The following is a 20241-nucleotide window of genomic DNA, read 5'->3' as shown; positions in this document are numbered from 1 at the left end:
GTAAAGAACTCCAAAACACTTAGAGGAATGGAGCACAAGACCATAGCAGCAGCATTCCAGCAGGTAGCAGGGACAACCAGGGAGAAGTTCCCTTTCTTGGAAGTAGAAAAAAGGAAGCTGGGAATTAGACGCGATTGAAGAACTCTGCAATGACACCACTTGCACTTTTTCTACTCTTCTTAATTATTAATTCCGCCCAAAAGCATCATGGTTTTCTCATTAATAGTTTGTACTTCTTATGTTAAGTTTTACAAACTCTACACTAGTAAGCAAACAAAAAATCACTTGGAAGGTAATACACTCATAATGAGAAGAACCTTAAAGAGCCCAGAATGATCCAGCTTTAGTTGGATCATGGATGAGATTCAAAATCTGAAAATAAAACTACAACCATTACACAATTCCTGTACATTAGTCTTAGTTCTTTCAGTGCAGAAAGAAAATGTAAATGTAAGTGACAATTGCTAGACTTGAAAAACATGATTTTAAGGATGTTTTGAGGAACTGAGAACTCTGCACTTCCATTTCAAAGTCTGTAGTGGTCACCATTTTAAGAACTGACTGGAATGCACTGTGAATCAGCTGTTTGGCTGTTTTCTTAGGCTATGCAACAGTGACAGCAATGTCTTGTCTCTACCTTTCCTCAGTGGAAATGAGCCCTGTACCACACCCCAAACTGTGTTTTTTGAAACTTTTCTTTTTGTACAATATAAAGTAACAATGAGAGCTCGCAGGAGACTATACAGTGATTGCTTGTGGTAAGTGCACAGGAGCATATTGTTTCAGAGTAAATTTATAGTAGGAGAAATTTAATAAAAATATGTGATAAGTATTTGCAAAATTTGAAAGAAGTTGGTGATTATGAAGGCTTGTATGCAAAAATGAAAGCACAGGTGTAATAATTTGATAATGGAATCTAATAAGATCTTTAATGAAAACAAATATTTCCCAGTGACTTGGTCAAAGTAAGTGTCTTTCTTTAGACAGTGTGAAGTACTTAGTTTATTAAATTTTGTTGTTTGTCGTCCTCAGTAACAGGCTAAAATAAGATTTGGTTTCTGGTGTTGTTAACGTGGTTTTATACTCCACAAAATGCATATAATAGGCAAAGCTCATATATTGCTTACTGAAGTGTATTCAAAAGCAAATTCAAAGATGTTTTCTCTTGTAGGATGATGTTCAGGCTTCTCAAGATTCTTTGCCACGCAAGACAGTTTTAAAGCTGACATTGCAACCAAGGTAAATAATTTATATATTATTCAGTGTATGAGATTCTTTTATGTGGTTTCACTATCTAGTAAGTAAATTTTTTTTGCAATTTCCTTTTTTTTCCCCAAATTTTGCTCAAAGTAGAGCAAAAATTAAAAAAAAACTAAAGTTACTCTGGGAGATTATGCTAATATTATTATGTCACAATGAAGGAGGACACAGCATGTGAAAACTATAGGCATTTCTCACATACCACAGCTGAAGTAAGTGTTCTGTTTCTGTGTGCTTTTACGGCATTGTAATACTAAATAGATTGTGCTTGAGAGAAGCAATAGAAGATTCTAAATAGGCAGAATTACAGGTGCCTCGGTTAACCCTGTGAGCAAAATGTTGTTTTTATAAGGCCTAAAAATCACAATACTGAATTGACTTTAAAAATCAAGTAGAAGATAAACTAGGATACTGTTCTCTCTTAACTCCAACTCCTCTGTGCTATTAAGAAGAGTTACTTTTTATTAATATGTAATTGTAGGGTATTCAGCTGAAATTGGCATCCTGCTATGTCCATGAGCACTCAGTATCCCACTTGAAATAATGTACACATTCATTTAAAGTGAATAAGATGTCTGGGTATGAGAACTGCTGTCTGTGTAAATCAAATAATGCAAGGTTTTTGCTTACAGAACAGAAGATTTAAGATTCATTTAAAAAGCAGTGAATGCTGTTTTTGCTGATGTTAGTATCTGATTTCTCTAGTTCTAGTGGCAAGCTATTAAGACTTACTTGCTTAATTGATGCAGATGTCCAACTATTCAGCCGACTAACTAATGAAATATATATATATATATATAGTTAAAGTCTTTGAAAAAGTGAGTAAAGTTTAGTTCTTGTGACCTTTTGGGGGAAGCTGTCTTCAGTCTTCCAGCACTTAATATACATAATGTGTCTAGTGCTTTTCTCTAAATAATGCTTTTTTAAAATAGGACTTCTCGTATTGGAGTGCTACAGAAATGCTAATAGATTATCTTAAGCTTGTCCAAAATGACCAAGAACTCAGGTGCTTATTTGTTTAACAAAAATGTTTTAGCTTTTCAAAATTTTCTCCTCAGGTTTCTTCACTGGAAGAGAATTGTGTTTGTAGTATATAAGCACTTGGTTGGAAACAAGTTATGATGTAGATTTTCTTTGCCATTTGAGGACAGCTTTATTGCTTTGCTTTCCTTACCTAGGTTAGCTGTTGAAATTTTCCCTGTGCCCTTTTCATCCCCTAATACAGCTTTTGTTTGCATACAGTGTTCCACTTTTGTCTCTGCATAATATGCTAAGTAAGTTTTCCCCTTTTTGATCTTAATTCATTTCAGACGTTTGCCTTTTTTTCCCCTTCTGATTTGTAAATCAAATAGATATACATGACATTACAAATAATATTATTCTGGCAGACTACTGCTGCTATTCTCTAAACTGGTCTTAGCTTACTAAGAAAATAGTACTAGTAGAAAATTGACAACTTTGTTATCTGGTATTGTGAAGATACCGTACAGTCATATAAGGTGTGATATATGTTCCAAAGACTGCAGTCAGAAATATGGGAAATAGATTGAAGAGGGGAAAAAGGAGACAGAAAGGGCAAAAAAAGATTATAAGAGAATATTAATATTACTGACTAAATCCCGGGTTTTTTTACATCTTTTTTTTGAAACGCTTTGAAAGTGTTTCACATAAACGTTTTACTTCAGTGTACAGTACTACATGTTTTATTTGTTGTTAAAATTTTCATTTGAATATCTCTATGTTAAACTGTTTTTGCTTATAAAAATTAGCTTAGTCTCTTTAGGCTTCTAACTTTATCTCTTGTTGTAGTCCACTAAATTTATCACCATTGGGAAAAGTGGTATGTAAGCTGTCGCTGTAACTACTGGTTAAATCTAATATATGATTATTATGATTGCGTCTGAATTTTCTTTTTGCATTTCATGAGAAATGTTATTTTCAGTAGAAGCTTAAACTCAACTCAATAAATCTATTATTAATAATTATTATGCTTGAACTTTTAAAGTTTAAAGCTTTTAAGAAAGAAACTGGTTTTTTTCCATTTAAAATTTTGGGGCATTTTCAGCCAAAACACTGTTATTTGCTTATCTTCTGTTCTTAATCTTCTTTATTATTCATCTATGTGTAATTGAATCACTGGATTTCTTTCTGCTAGTGTGTTCTAATATGTCATTATATGGCATAGAAATTAAATCAGTGTAACTGGCATGGTGTTTGATTTTGATTGGCTATTTAGCTTTTCTTTGATTGGCTGTTTAGCTGTTCATATTTTTGCATATCTGTGTCAGAATTTTAAAAAATATCTGTATTCTAGCTTGGTCATTCTTACATAAGTGTGGGTCATATCACCTGCGCTTTTAGAGGGACATTGCTGATGGGAAACTCATACTGGCTTTTCAAATTTCTTTTTTTTTTTTTTTTTTTTCCTTCTTTTACTGATTGCTAATATAACCAGCTTTCTACAGGACTATAGTTGGTAGTGTCCTTTTTGCCTGTTTCATCCATCCTTCCTTTTGGGTATTTTTTAGTTAAGTGTTCTCTTCGCTGCTCATGGAAGTTGTAGTTGGTAGTGAAAACTGATCTGACAGACTGTACAGGAGAGCTAGGACAACTCAATGACATGGAAGAAAAAGAAAGCAGGAAGAGATCTCTCTTTCAGTTGTTAAAGTTCTAGTGTGAAGTATCTCCATATTGTTGTGTAGTTGAGAATTATATTTCAAACTGCCTCTAAGCAGGTGCCACCTGTAACCTCTTTGGTATTGTTTCTGCCCCTACCTGTGCATCTTTTCTCTGTGGTGCTGTTGTGATATCTCTATGAATCCAGAAATGTATTTTAGTAATGTGTTCATTTTAAATGTATTAAAGTAATGCGTTACTTTTGATGAAATAGGTGTACAGGATATTTTAGGTCTTTGACTACATGACCTCAGGATGACTAAGTGGGCTTATGATCAGGCTTTTGAATACTGATATTATGGGGTCTTTAATGATACTAAATCCCTTTTAACTGATAAATGAAGTTGCATGCTTTTTAAAAAAATATTTTTTTAGCTGAAAAATGGAGCTTGCACAAGATAGTATCCAACTAGATATGGAATTGCTTCAGTCTTATTCTGAAGTTTCAAATTACTGCATGTCTTGGAGAAAAAGCCCATTGAGTGTGCTGATAAATTGGATGCTGGCTCCTATTCTCTTACTGCCCAGCTATTTAGTATAATAATAGGTTTTCAGGAACAGTCTACCAGAGGTCATACTTTCTGAATGGCAGAAGACTTGCCCCCACTGGACTTGGTGGGTGGGGGGTGTGCTTGGAGCTCCTGCTGTTTAGGCTGTGAGCAGCAGATGAGGGGCATGCTGACTGTGAGGGGAAGGGTTTTCCAGCTATTCCTATCTGTGCTGTTTTCTGGACACAGCATTGCAGGGGAGCACGGTACACGACCAAATGCCTGGATTGACTGTCTGCACCTGCTTGCATCTTGTAGTGGTCTTGTTTGTCTCGATATGGTGAATCATAGTGAAAAGGCCTAACAATGACAATTAGGTTTTATCTCTTCTTCCCCCTTCTCGTTTTAACTCTTGAATCTTCACATACCTACCTGGGCAGTTTCAATACTGAGTTCCACTGCACTCTATCCTATCTGAACTGAAGATACTATGGTACTGAAAAATTTAAAAAAAAATCATCTATTTAGGATTTTTTTGGTGCTAAACCAGCTATTCTTATAATTTACCCACAAAAAACTTTTGTCAACTGACCTTAGAGGAACAATATGATATGCTAACCTTCTTATCAGGCCAGTTTTATGGCTTAGTAGACTATAAAATAGCTTAGCTAACTATTTCAATTAGCTGAAATATTTAGGTTGCCCAGAGGATTAATTATGGGAGGCTACCCATTATTTCTTCAAAGATCTGTCAAAGCAGTTTAGTGATATCCACGTTATAAAAGAATGTTTCCTTTTTTCAAATAGAGGCTACAGAATAATCTTGGCTATTATCCTGACTTTGTTATCCATGAGCAGGTTTTGGCATAAAGTTGTATTTAATAAAGTTTTGGCGTAAGTTGTGTTTGTACCATTAGGTCCAAAATGCGTGGTATTCTTTGAGAAAGAAAATCCCAGTTTATGTCTATAATTTTTCAACTTGATAATATTTTCAAAAATTTGCTTGGCAGGGTATTCACTGCCTTCTCAACACAGCACTTTAATGCAGAAATTAAAGCTATGTTGCTAACCTTAATATACAATAGAGAATAATGTACCAAAGTAAAAAAGTCTTGACAGAGCAGTGGGTATGGTACCGTGTTTGGTTGGATGACTACATGACTACAGCAAGAATAATTTGAGAAGGAAACTGTGTTAGTCACATGCCATAACTTTGTCTTTGTGAGCTTAGAATGTGACTGGATCAGGGTAATGCTCTTAATTTGGCAGCTTTTGCTTTGGTGGTGATTTTTTTTTGTTTCCTTCCACCCCCCTGCCTTTAGACCTACGTTGCCAGTTTTGGTATAATCTATCTAAACTTCAGTTCAATGTATTTACAAGGAGAAGACTCTCTAACAGCATTTGACATTTTAATAATAAACTTCTTAAATGTCTTTTATGCCTTGCATGATTTCAGAGGCATATATTCCTAATTATACTCCAAAACTGCTGCAGAAAAAAAAGACAGTAGAAGAAAAGGTATTTTCGAAGCTCAATGAAGAAAAAAAAACAAATTTAAAGAAAAGAATACCATAACATTTAAGATGTGTTCATAAATATTTGTGGCACTTCATGCATTGTTAATATGCACACCTGTTCCCCAGAGAAGAAAACAGATCTTGAAAAAACAAGCAAACAAACAAACACTAACCAAACCAATACTTTTAAGTTTTAATTGGATGAGCTAGTGATTGCAAAATGCACAACCTTGTGTGTTTAAGTGAAACCTCTGTATTAGTATCTTTCAGGGAGGTGGGCAGGATGAATACTCATTCAGTCAAGCCTTCATACTCACTGCTTCTATTAAGAAACAATACTTAATTAAACCCATCTATTAAGCACACAGTAGTGCAAGTAGGTGAAAAATTAGAAAACACTTTAGAGGTGATATATGAAGCGCCTGCATTTAGTTTCCAATACCCTGGCTGCTTAGGTTGGATACAGCCTAATGGTTTTTTGAAAATTACTTTAAAGTGTTAATCTCAGTGATCAGCTGCCTGATCAATTTACTAGATTTCAGGTGACCTGTAACCGCCAGGAACATGTTCTGTTTGTAGTGAACTCAAGGTCATTTTGACAAAATTGATTGGATGTTTAAAAAGCATTCTCCTTGGTTTTCATGATGGAGGAGCTGTTGCAGAGGCAATGAAATGCTTGGCTGACTCAGGATAACTCACGCGTCTGAATCTTGAAATGTTACTAAATGTGAACTTGAAATAACTGTTTCAGTAAAAATCACTCTGGTAAAAGTGCTGCTCGTTCAAATTGAACAAAAAAGCATGATACATTCATTCTGTTTTTTAGGTGGAACTTAGCTGTGCAAATATCTTTATGACCAAACCAGCAAACTCTCCATTGACAATGTCTAATGGGACAGGAAGTGAGGGGTATGGAAGAGTTTCACAGCACCTTGATCTCTTTATTCTCACTCTTTGTGTAAGGTCGTAATAGTTTTTCAGAGGTTTCTGTATTTTCTGTGTGAATTTTCTTTTTTTGTGTTGAAAAACCATTAAAAAATATAATTCATACAGGCTTATCTCAGAACTGACTCCAGGCGCTGGTAATTGACATCTCTTTAAAAGTTATCTATGAAGTCTAAAAATAAAACAACAAATAAGCTGAGAGATGAATGCCTGGTTTTGTTTAAGGGCTTTAAAATTGGATGGTGGTACATTTTTTGAGGTATGATAAGTTTTCATTATGAAGAAGAAAAAAGCAACTTTGATTTGCAATTAATTGTACTTCAAAGCTTTTTTGTGGAAATAATTTTAGGGTTTTAAATCTCAGTTTTTGAATGCTATGCTTCTGAATTCAAGTTATTCTAAAAGCTGTTACATTTCAAACTTTTAAAGATTAATTTTTAGTGTATAAAAATTCTTATACATCAAACTTTTTTCAGTTTTTGGTCTGTCTTACTGTGGATGAACCAATGACAGTCTGTTCTAAATGTTTTTGTCTACTGACTGTCTTTGAAATCGCTGCTGCAAAATTAAACCAGTAAATAAGTTAATAGTTTGTAGGACTCATAGGATCTTTTCTGTTTTTCTAAATTGCACAAATTTAGTCCTTTCATTTCAATGCATGGAATATCAGCATCTTTTTTGGGGTTTGCAGTACCAGTACAATCAGACAGTGAAGGTGTTTGATGCTTCAGTAGCTATAAAAAAATAAAAGATTTAAATAAAATATTTAAAAAATAAGACAATTAGGTCTTACAATAAATTTCTGGTTTCCTCTGAGACCACTGCAATGGAAATATTGTGTACTGCAGAAGAAACAGGTGAACTAAAGATGCTCTATGGGAAGGAAAAGCCTGAGCTTGTTTTCAAAGCACAGAAAGTGATCATTATGAAGGAGCATGGTAGTGAATGGTTGAATACAGCTGAAAGATCTGCATCATGATGCATGTACTTGTTGAAGAAGCTTTGGAAAGAGGATATACATATTTTCAGTATATTAGTACATTTGTGTATTATTTCTTTTTTTTCCAGGCACTGGCCCCTTCAGCCTTTTTACTGGAGTTACCTTGAGGCAATATTGTAGTTAGTCCAAGGCTCTCAAGGCACAGACTGAAGTGATATGGAATACTTAAAAGTCTTTCTGCTCTTCTGAACCAGATTTTTTTTCCCTTCTAAATGCAGATTTATAAAGCCTGCACTACAAGAGGAACAAGGAAAGGATTTTAGTGAAGGTACTTCCTGATCCTGAAAAAGTCAGGGGGCTTCAAGCCCATCTTGGACCTCAGAACATCTCACAACTTTGTGGTAAAAGAAAAATTTAAAATAGTGCCTTTGGACTTAATCCTTTTATCCTATATTGGAGAGTAGTTATGTGCTCCAGATTAGGATATATGTGCCACTACAATCCATCTAAATCATAGGAAGTATGTGTATCTGGCATATGTAGTAGGTGCATAACATTTTAAAGTCTTGTCTTAGGTTGATGTTGATTTTTTTCGTGTTCTCAAAATATATAGTTCTTGCTGTGCTGTTGTCTGTGTTTTTTGTGAATGCTGTTTTCTTGAGGTTGTTCCATGGTTTGTTCCTAAAAAAGCCACACAAAGGTCCTGTTTCCTGTGAGAGTGGAGGGATGGATTGTGTGCCTATTGTCTGCCTAATTCTGCGCCTTATACGTGAGCAATGGATATTGTAAAGATTTCTCTGCAGAGTTATAAAGGAGAGAATTCATAGAAATGCATGTTGTCTCAGCTTTCTTGAGTCTGAAGTTCAGATTTGGGAGTGTCATTAGGAAGGGTAATCCTACAGTGATTCTGAAATGTCGAGCTAAGATTATTTTTTTTATAAGCACAGAATCGCTGGTTTTATTTATTTGTATGTTAACCAGAGCTGTCAGACATTACTACTTTTGGAAATAATGTGTAATTTTAGCATAGCTCTATTTCTAAACTACATTTTTCTTTTCAAATGCTGTTATAATTATGGCATTATATTGTGTTAGTTGCAACTCTACTGAGGTAGATTCTTTGAATTTACTTATTTATTGGAAATATCTCTTCATTTCTTGATGTCACCAGTTTAGTAGTGTAATGAAAAGCTGATCCCTGGATAATAGGTTCTGTTTCCAGCTTTTTACACCTTATGAAAGTAACACAAATTTATGTTTGCTGGTAATTTGAGGTTAAGATTACCATCCTATTAACTCTTATGAATGTTATTATTCATAAACTTCAAAATATGTCTTATTTAAGAAGAGGGAAAAATCCCACTATTTCTTCATATATGATAACATTTTATTATACATATTTAAGATTAATATTCTACTCTAGAATGAACAGATTAAATGGATTATAATTTGCTTCTTTGATGTAAACTGATCTTCTTTTCTTGTTACATCTGTGATAGTATTGATGAATTTATGAGGTGCTTATCTGAATGTGATATAGAGGAATGTTTTAGCATTTATTTTATATTGTTAGGTAAACTGATAAATCTCCTTTGACTTTATCCAGTCAATTAAAAGACCCTTGGGGGAAGATATTGGAATCTTCTTTTGGGGAAGAATCTGCTTTTCTCTGACTTAATAGAAAGCTGTTTGTTTAACTTGATTTTTAATAAACCACCCATATTCCTACTGCTCCAGATTTTGTGTTTACAGCTGACACTATATCTGAGAGCAAAGGTCCTAATCATAAACAAAAGACTTTTCAATTTAATTAAATGTCTAGGATTGTATAGTTATGCATGCAAATGGTTTCAGTATCTACTCTATCTCAGAGGAGGTATGTTTAATCTCTAGAAACTATTGGAATTATTTTAATATTATTAGGTGTGTTGATTAAGCACAATTCACTGTAATTTCATATGTTGCTTTAACCTTAACTTTGTGCTACTTCACTCGGTTAACAGACCGACTTGCTGATTGCCCAGCTGTTTTCTAAATGTTCATTGATAAATGTTTGTTGGTAAATGCCCGATATCACTATTATTCAAATTAAATCCAATCTGAAAAATCTAAATCCAAATTAAATCAATCTGAGTAGGGTAGAATTTTTTTGTGCAAAGTAAGGCAAAAAAACAAGTAAGGATTTCTTTAGGCAAAATATTAAAGTCACAAGTTATTTTCTATCTCTCATGCTAACAGAGTAGAATGTAAATAGATTGTAAAAGTTGATGTCATACTGGCAACAACCACTCTATATAGGATTAGTATTTAAAACTGTCTTGGTAAACTGGAGACATTTTTTCATAATAAAAGAAGCAGGCAAGTGGAAGTATTGCGCATCACATGGAAAAATAAGATGTGGACTGACCAAATGGACATTAGTGAAGCAGAAGAAGACTAGGTATGACAGAAGATGGCATTGAGAGAGTTACTTGTATGGTATCAAAGCCACTTTTGCACTTGGATGATTTAAATGGAAATGTTCTTTGTAAAATGCCGCTGAAATAGTGTGCTGTACTTGAGTCATGAAGGCTTCATCAAAAATATGGGGTGAGAAGCTGGAAAGAGTTAATAGGAAAACAGGAGCACTAAGTCAAAGAAAGCACCCAAAACCATCATCTGTTTAGTTTGAAAAGACTGATAATAAGGAAGATAAGTCTATAAATGCATGCAGGTTTGTTACAAACAGTCATTGTACATACAGTGGAAAATAGGAAGACTTAACTGGAGAAAATGTTGTTTAAAATAATTAAAAATTTAATATTATATTAGAAAGACTGGTGCTTGAGCTGCAAAACAATATAATCAGATTTGGACTTTTTCAAGAATAGCAATTGCAGCATTTTTCAAAGTTTGCCCTTCTGATTTCTCATTTTGTCTAAGAGGTCAAGCTACAGCAACCTCCTAGTCTACAGGGGGTTTTGTTAATATCTAGATTTTCCTTCGTCTCCTCAGTTTACTCTTGGGAGTCACAGTGGAAAAGGGGTATCTTGTTGTGTCTAATATGATCTAAGGTTATAGAACAGTCTGTTTTGTGCATAGACCTCTGTTTGACCATGTGGAATAAGGAGAAAAGTGGACTGGTTTAAGACATGTAAGACCTTCCAGTGATCCTAAAAACTGCATGATGTTTGTATAAGAGCTGGTAGCTCTAATGAGAGAACATTTCTGCTTAAGAGTTGTTGTGCACAAGAATGGCAATTTATTGTTTATTATACAGAAAAAATGGAATTTTCTGTTCGGGACAAAAAGGTTTTTTCCTCTGACAAAAGTTATTTTGTCACTTGGCAAATCTGTTGTAAAAGCTGGTGTGTTTTTGTATCACTTTTGATGAAAGACTGTCTGAGTGCTGGTATTTTAACTGGTTTATGCATTAAATGTTTGCAGACTGATGTTTGTGGGCATTGTGGAGGTCTTTGTTGGTGATTTTTAAAAATTACTATTACCGTAGATAGGTGGGTTTCACATCTGGTGAGGAGTATTGAACAGTGCAGTAACTGCTAGTACTAGCTGTGTAGATTGGTAGCAACAGATCAGTTCTCTGTAGGAGTGCCAAGGGTCAAGAAATTTCATGTTACTGGGAAATCCTGCATTTTACCTTTGCCTCTCTACGTGCCTCCTCTCCTCATTCCCCAGAAATTCTGTTTCTATATCCCTAAATCCCTAACATCAGACTTCTGTAAATTAGTTGGTATGATTTAACATTGGAAGTGTACTTCCCCTTCTGGAAAAAAGACCAGAAAAACCTCTGATGTATCTAATGGGTATTGCTGATTTTGTTTGCTTTTGAAATATGAACTAGGGAGAAAATTATTTTTGTATTATTGGACAAATATCCATGCATATTTGTTCCAAAATACATTAAGTAATTCCTCAGGGCTTATGGGGTTTTATCTCGAAATTAACTAACAAATTGATTTTGATACTTTTTGTTTCCATTTTTTTTTTTTTCAAGTAGTTTCCCACTGTTGAACGAAGGTTGTGGGTCAGATGTCACTGATAATAGTTCAAGGTACACAGAGACATAAAGTTCAGTATTTGCAATAACATGCAGTAGAAGAAGTATGATTTGGGTGAAATAATGCGAATATTTTACATTTGAGAAATAAATATTCATTTCACAGGGGGGGAAACAAGGATACTTTAAAATACCTGCAGAGTCAAATTTTCTTTGAAATTAGTATGAGTCAGGCTCAAATACTTCCAGAAATTGGAGGACATTGGTCAGAAGATTTTCATGCGTGCGGGTTTGAGTAACTTTGTCCAAAACTTTCTCTGTTACCTAAATTTCTTACAAAATGAATTTTGAATAGAACTGAAAAGTGTCTTGAAATGCTGTGAAACACACAGCTTCTGAAGCTCAATTTAGTAACTGATAGAAGAGCTGTAGGAAAAAAAGCATTAATCTGCTGCCAAGGAGAGTGTCACGATCATGAGCCTGCACAGTTGGCTTTTGATGAGTTTTGTTCCTAAAGGAATGTTAAGAACAGAACATGGATTGAGATATTGGAAAATGTCTAATTTCTGTATTACCAGAGGAGCACTATGAACAGATAATATCCCGAAGATTATATATATGACATTTATTTCCAGAACAATTATTTTATAGGCTCTATAATGATATTTTATAGGTCATCTTTAGTAATTCCTGCAGAAAAGCATACAAAATGGATGAGGAGACCTGTACTTAAAATGTCATGTTATTCATACTCTTGACTGAGGAGGCCTTGACCCTTTCATGAGAGACCATTAGAGCTTTGAAAAGAGCTACGTAACTTGACATAACTTTTTTTTTTTTTTTACCTACCAGTTGGAGAAAGTATTCAGTAGAGTTTTCCTTCTTAAGAAAAAGGAATGATTAATGTTAGGTTTTATTGTATGTTTTTCCCCATGCCCCCCAGCAAGGAGAGAGCTTTATAAATAACACATAATTTTTGTGCTCAGGTTACTTATGGTTTTATTCTGTATTTTTAAAAAAAGGAGGAAAAAAAGTATCTTGATGTTTTCTTGGGCTTCAATGCAAGAATAACAGTAGTCTTTTCTTCAGGGGAGTTTGTACATATTTGCACAATGAACAGATAAATATCTGGTTCAAATAGATGGTCTGGATTATTTTCCTTCCATGTACCTCCATCCCCAAGGACATGCATCTGTATAATGGCAATTCATGACAGTTTCTTAGGATTCTCATTTTCTTGGACTTTTGGGCATTTTTTTTTTGGTTGAAATTCTGCCATACATCAGAAGTCTTGTCGTTTTGATTTTTTTAATGGTATTTTTGGAAGCTACCATGGCTAGCAGTGCTTTATGCAGTTTAAATATTAAATCCGAGTTTGTTTCTACCTTATATACAGCAATGTTCAGTAATTAAATGTTACTATCTACTGACTCTTCTCCCATTTTCAAAGCAATTTTTCTTGCAATTTTAAGATGTGAGACAGTTTTGATTCTATTACCCAATGAGATTATTTTGTTTTTTTAGAGAATTTCAGTGTTGTTTACAATTTTAAAGTTCTATCAAAGTCCATCGAGAGTCAAGAACTCAAGATACACTTCTAGCTGAATTGTAGTTTCTAACCCAACAGCCTCTCTGGTGACTATTATCATATGTAGTTACTTAAATTCCTTTTCTCTATATCATAAAGCCTTTAAATCTGTTTTCATTACTCCTCTCTTGTTCCTTTCAGAACTCACATGCATCTTTTGGTTCTCATTTGTTCTTCACTGGAAGACCACTGATATAGTATATAATTTAGCTTCATGGCTTGTATCTTTTCTCAGATTTGGATGTACTTGCTGCATTTTTTTTCACCACTTAGGTGGTTTTTACCTTGGCCTTTATAGAAGAGTGGAAGAAACTAGTCAGCTTTGAAGGTTTTGTTTGTGTAACTTTGCATTAAACGTTGTGCTTATGGGTCCAAAGAACTGACTCTGATGAAACCATTTGTAATGGGAAATGCTCCTGTCCATCTCAGCAAGTTTGCTGTAGAAATTTTAGTAAAATTGGTCAGTCTGAGCTAGAGGTCATCAAGGAATTGGTTCTCCAGATGTATTAGAATAAAGTTACTCTGCTGAATAGTGAACACTGTTGTCTTGAGCTGTAAATCCCATGTGCCTTGAAGGTCGTTTTGGATAAGCCCTTATCACTTACGATGCTCTGACATTTACTGGTAGTGAGTTGTGGTTTCTCACCTTAGTTGAATGCATCCCTTGTGAAGGAAGGATGAATGAATTTCAAAAGGAAGTGGTAATTATGGTGTGTTGCAGGTGTTACCAGTAAATGTGTGTATCAACATATATGCCTATATGTTTATGCACATTGGAGAAACAGAAAACAATGATCTTTTGAAATACTGAAGCTTTTCTGCTTAAGAAAAAATATTATTTTAGGAGGCAGAGATTAGAGTTGTTAGAGATCTAAATAAATAATCTTTATTCATATTTTTATCTGTAAATATAGCTACAGTAGTTTACATATTTTCTTAATTTAAAAATGAAAGTATTTAAAGTAAGAAGCAGTGGGGTGGGAGGGGAGGGGTGCCTTCCAGCTCTTGCTGAAAATGTTCCACAATGAGTTAAATGTTGTACTACAGGAAAATCTGGTCAAAATATTCTTGTATGTACACATTTAATAGAGTTTATTAATGTTATTGATATTAGATTATCTAGGGAAGGTGGTCATGCTTGTAAAAGATACCTGATTTGAATTCCAGAGACCTAAAAAAGTATGGGGTAAAATAATTCAAGGTAAATCTTTCCAAAACTGTCTGAAAAGGTGTCAGGATTTGCTTTTCTTAAATTTCAAATATTTGTGATGCATCCAGTTTAGGATTAAGGGCTCAAATCTACAGTAACTTCACTTTTTTGCATGGGCTGGGAGCAGTTAACTTCCTGCTCCCAGTGCAGTGGTGAAATATGTGGTCTCCGTGTGAGAGGTTTAGTCATGGTTTTTGTACCAATGCAGTTTATTTTAGCATAGTTTTAGCATTCTTAGATTTCCTGAATAAACAAAATAAATTATGGTTGACTCTTTGACATAATGGTGCCTCTAAAGTAAAATATTTCAGATAAAATTTTTCATATTAATTTTTACCAATAAACATTAAAACCCTTCACTCTTTAACTGAGCGAAGGATGTAAACTTAAATTATTTTATTGGTGTTGCCAAAGACCAGTGACCTGAACAATTGAAAGATAATATTTGCTTGCTTTTTTTGAAAGAGAGTAATATTCATGTTTTTGCCTTAAGATAAGGAATAGAAAACTTTAAATATAATCAGATTGCTTCTCTCTCTAATGCAACCACAGTGCATTAAGCAATTGTACACAGCTTTTCGTGTGACAGTCTTTGCAATGATACAGCTTAAGTGAGGTACAGCTCTTTTATTTCATATAAAATCTACAATTTTTATAGTGGGATATTATTAAGGGCGGGAGCTGAATGGTACTTCAGACGTAATGTGATTTAATTATGTTAGTGCTTTTGTATATGCACAAGAATTATGTCTTGCTTTGTATAGCTACTATACAAAAGTCCTCCTGAAATAGTATGTCAAAACAAAATATTAGTACCTAGTCAAAACTCCTGTATTTTAAGTGCTGAAAATCTACCCTGTCATTGCTAGCCTCCTCTATCTTATTACTCTACACACACATAATGAACTGAAAATACATTGATTCAAGAAGTTAAGAAATGTATATATTTTGATGCAACAATAGATCTGTTTAATCCAAATACCATTTTTTTAAAAATAGCCTGATAAAATATAATAATAACATGACAGTTCATAAGACTGAAGGTTATGTTTACCTTTACCTTTTAATTAGTCATGCAACTAATTAAAGTTGTGAAATATGTTTGTAGCTATGGGAAGGTGAACAAAGTTTCTGGAAATATTTTTTGCACTAATATGTTCTTTGCTTGGCAGATAATTTAAATTTAATGAGGATGTGTAGCATTACTGAAAAATTATTATATGCATAAAGTCTCCTTTTACTTGGAAGCATAAGAATTGAGGAATTCAATTGTATAAGAGGAATAAAGAAAAAAAAAATGTGGTGTTCTGTTGATGGATGAGAATGAGGATTTATTTTGAGCTATGGTGTTCAATCTTCTCTCAATCTGTATTGTTTCTGACAGAGTTCTTTACACTCTTTTTTCACAGTACATGAGGAGTTCTTAAAAAATTTGGTATAATTTCTATTCTCTTCCTAATTTGTAATGGCTTGAGACTGAGAGCAGGGTTGGTTTAGCTAGGTTTTTTTTGATTCCACGAATGTCATTAAAAAAAACCCAAAACAAACCAACAGAGACACCTATTGAGATTAACCTTGAGAAAGAAGACAGCTCCACATAAGCAGAAGTGTGAATTGCCCTACCCAAGTCTAGGGGAGGTTCTTAAAGACTCTGGAAGCCAACCCAGAATATGGCTAACTATTATATTGTCTGGTAATCTAGGAGTCTTCAGCATGAAACAGGGCAAAAGAAAGCATCCAAAAGCATTCTTGGTTGTGATCTCAAATGCACGTTAAAAATCATTGATATACTTGGAAGTCATGATTTAAACAATACTTCAGGACAGGAATTTAAGGAGTTAAAAGGAAAATATTTTTTTATGGGAAACTCATTTGATATATGGCAAGTCATCCAAAAGTTCTTGATATAAAAAGCTAATAAAGCCTCTGATTTTGTTTATTCAACTAATGAGAAGTTGGAGTTGACCTTTCATTTCATACTGATTGTGAGGTAATAGGGTAGCGGTGAAGTGCTGGGAAATTTGCTAGCCAAGTTTGATGCAGGCAGACAAAGGAAGCCAGTAAAGAAGATAAGGGGGAAATGGTGGCCTGGTCAGGATTCTGCATGAGATTTGTAGAATGAATGGGTGGATGGAGACAATTCTAGGTGGAATGGTTTGGTCTGTGAAGGGGGTAATTGAATTTGAGATTTAAGATGTGAAAGCAAAAGAAATAAAACCACGGACAGAACCCTGAAGAATCTGCGTAGAAAACACAGAGCAGAGAAGAAGGAGAATCTACTTAGAAGAAATATGGAAGGAGTGATTTGATGAGTAAGCAATGGATCTCATGGGAACTGGTGTGAAATCAGATCCCGTGAAGAAGTAAACTTCTTTACAGTGGGGAGTGTTAAGGAGGTTGGAGATTGAGTATTAGTTCTGCTGTATATAGTTAAGAAGACACCAGAAGTTTTGGCAAGAGCAGTTTTTGTTGTAAAAGGCTTTCTTCTAAAGGATGACACAAACAATGGGAAACTTCAGGGAACAGCTGTAATACTGCATTCTTTCAGCTTGTCAGTGAAAACACAAGAAGAACAATGATAGTCCTACAAATGCATGAACCATAAACATTCTAGTATAGTTCTGTTTTTCTATACCTTAAAATACATGAACCTGTAGTAATAATAAAAATATATATAAGCTGATAAAGTCAGTCTTCAGCTCAGGGCTGATTCTTTTGGTTAATAACATAATCTGTGTTCAAATGGAACACTATGGAAAAAATAGTTATTCCATATGTACCTATTAAGAAGATATGCAAACAGTTGCCATAGTGAATGATGCTAAATTATAATTTAAATAATTTTGTACTTTCCCTTATAGGAGAGAGAAACTAGTTCCTTTAGTGAATATATATATGTAGAGCCAGTTTTCTTCCCTCATTTTCTCTAAGCTGTCTTAAAAAGATGCAATTGTGGATGAGAGCTTGATAGTTCAGCCTGAAAAAATGCATTTAAAATGCCCTTAAGTATCTTGATTGTGCTTGCAACTGTTCATAGCAATTCTTTAGCAATTATAATGGGAAATAGATATATTTTTAATGAATTTTCAAAATTTCTTGGGCAAATAATAGCATTAAGAAAAGATCTGAGCATAATTGATGTTAAATATCCATTGTTTCTTGGTTATGTTTTGTATATTTATTTGTTGTGGTATGTACCCGTTGTTCTAACATTGTTTTAATCCTCTGTATGTAAAATTTGTGTGCAGTAACATTAAACCTGAAGGAGGAAGCTTGGTTGCCAAAAGGTAATTTAGTACATATGTTTTTTTCAGATACCTTTTGATACATAATCCTACGGAACAAGAGCGATTTTCAGTGGTTTCAGTCAATGTGAATTCACCCAGAGTTAAATTATTGTCTCCTTTGGGAAAACCTGTTAATGTCCAGATCAGTGCTGTTTGGGATGGAGCAACTACAGTATCACATGAAGCTTATCAGGTACCTTACATTAAGTAAAAAGCATTAAAATATGATTTTTAATATATACTGTAGCTTCATAGTTGAAGAAAATGGAAAGTGTACTTCATATATTGGCAATTCTATTCTCTGTAGACAGTACTATAATTCAGTAATTTTAAGTTAAAAAAAACCAAACAAAACCCAAAACAAACACAACAACCCCCTAAAACTCAACATACATGTGTTTAGCATTAATGTTTCTTAAACTGATAAGCTGTTAAAACTTTGTGATATAATTTACTACATTTAAAGGATCAGTTTCAGCTGCATGACTGAAAAATACTGGATGTGTGTCTTCTCCCCTCACTTTCTCAGTTGAGCTGCTTCTTCCTTCAAGTGCCAATCTGTACACAGTCACACACATCGGTATGTTCTCAAGGACTCTAGTGGGAGCATGAAATTACTTTTCTTGTACATGAAATGGCTTAAGCGTTTACATTGAGATGTCCTCTTCCCTTCCAAATACTTAAGCTGGACAGATATCTTCAAGCCCACCTCCTGTTTTTTATTTGAAGCAAAACTTCTAAGAATTTTTGAGTTGTACATCATTATAGAAGATTGTCCTCAATGGTCACATCGCACATCAGAAATTTATTTCATTAAATTTTTAATGAAACTGTAATAATGTATGACTGCAATAGTAAAATGGTATTGCTTTCAGGCTTATGTTTTGATTCCTTTTGACATAGGAACTTGTTTCAGGATAATATTTCTGTGAAGCTGATTCAATAACTGTCTCTCAGTTGTGTTCTAAAGGGATAATTATTGTGGGTGAACCTTGCTAAGCAGCTCAACCTCACACACTTCCTCGCTCACTGACCCAGTGGGGTGGAGGAAAAAATTGGATGGGCAATGGTGAGAAGGCTTGTGGGTAAAGCTGAAGCTGTGCACACGAGCAAAGCAAAATGAGGGATTAATTTGCTGTGTCCCGAGGCTGGGGAGGTGGTCAGCCTTCCCCAGCAGAGCTGGGCTCCATCACAGTGACTTGGGAAGACAAACACCATCACTCCAAACATCCCCCCTTCCTTTTTCTTCTCACAGTTTTTATTGCTGAGCATCGTGTCACATGGTCTGGAATATCCCTTTGGTGAGTTGGGGTCAGCTGTCCTGGCTGTGTCCCCTCCCAACTCCTTGTGCAGCCCCAGCCTCCTCCCTGGTGGAGCAGCAGAAAGGGCCCTGATGCTGCATGAGCCCTGCTCAGCTTTTGCTGAGATATTTATCTCTGTGTTATCAAAGTGGTTAATACTGAAACTGAGCACCAAAAATGCTGCTATGAAGAAATTTAAGTTTATCCTAGCCAAAACCAGCACAATAATTAGTACTTTTATTGCTTGAAGAAGAGGAAGTGAAATTACTTGTCTGGACTTCAAATTCTAAACAAATTGCTTTGGAGATGTACCTTGTATACTACTCTTCTCTGCATATACTCTTCTATGCAGATTAAAGCTCCTAAAAAAAGAGACTGAAAATGAGACACTTGCTTTATACTTAGTTATTTAAATTCATGCATTTTTAAATTTAAATTTCAAAATCAAGTGATAAGTAGAGTCTGTGTGCACTTGATTCAGGACATGCATCTTCAATGAAAAGCAAATGTACTCAGTACTGCATATCACAACTAGCATTCTTAAGAAGATTCAAAATTGTTACTGCATGAATATAATGGTAATCTTGATGCTAAGCAAATAAATCATGCAGATGTTTCTATTTGTTAATTCTTCATATTTATTTATGGACTATGGGAAAACTCAGCCATCCTAAAATTATTCAAGCAAAAGTAGTTGCTCTGAACATGAATTCAGTATAAAAAGTTGATATTCTGCTATTTTTAATAATGACTACTTATTTGCTCCCAACAGATGTCTTTTGTGGCACATCTGCCTCCTCTTGGGATTGGAGTTTTCCAGCTTCTGGAGGATGAGAGTTCAGAAGCAGTTTTAGCTGACTATAACATATATGTAAGGAATAGCAGACAGGAGAATTCAGACAGAGTTTTCAAGATAAAAGAGATGCAGCATTCTGTGGATAATATAATCTTAGAAAATGCGTACATGAAACTATGGTTTTCTGGAATGTCTGGGCTACTGGAGGTATGTTATATTTTATTTCAAAACACTAT

The 20241-nt window shown here is 34.4% G+C and overlaps 1 protein-coding gene across 1 annotated transcript in view; it reads left to right on the top strand.

The window, feature by feature from the left end:
- MAN2A1 (mannosidase alpha class 2A member 1) overlaps positions 1-20241 on the top strand; it is a 106642-nt gene that overhangs the window by 50072 nt on the left and 36329 nt on the right. Inside the window, exons 12-14 of the mRNA XM_030968006.1 lie at positions 1172-1239; positions 17936-18101; positions 19982-20212. Coding sequence (XP_030823866.1) covers positions 1172-1239; positions 17936-18101; positions 19982-20212 — 465 coding nt within the window. The remainder of the gene's footprint in view (positions 1-1171; positions 1240-17935; positions 18102-19981; positions 20213-20241) is intronic.

Source organism: Camarhynchus parvulus, chromosome Z (genome assembly GCF_901933205.1).
Source record: "Camarhynchus parvulus chromosome Z, STF_HiC, whole genome shotgun sequence".
Lineage (NCBI taxonomy): Eukaryota > Metazoa > Chordata > Aves > Passeriformes > Thraupidae > Camarhynchus > Camarhynchus parvulus.
Note: the sequence above shows the minus strand (reverse complement) of the source record. Positions and strands in the feature narration are given on the sequence as shown.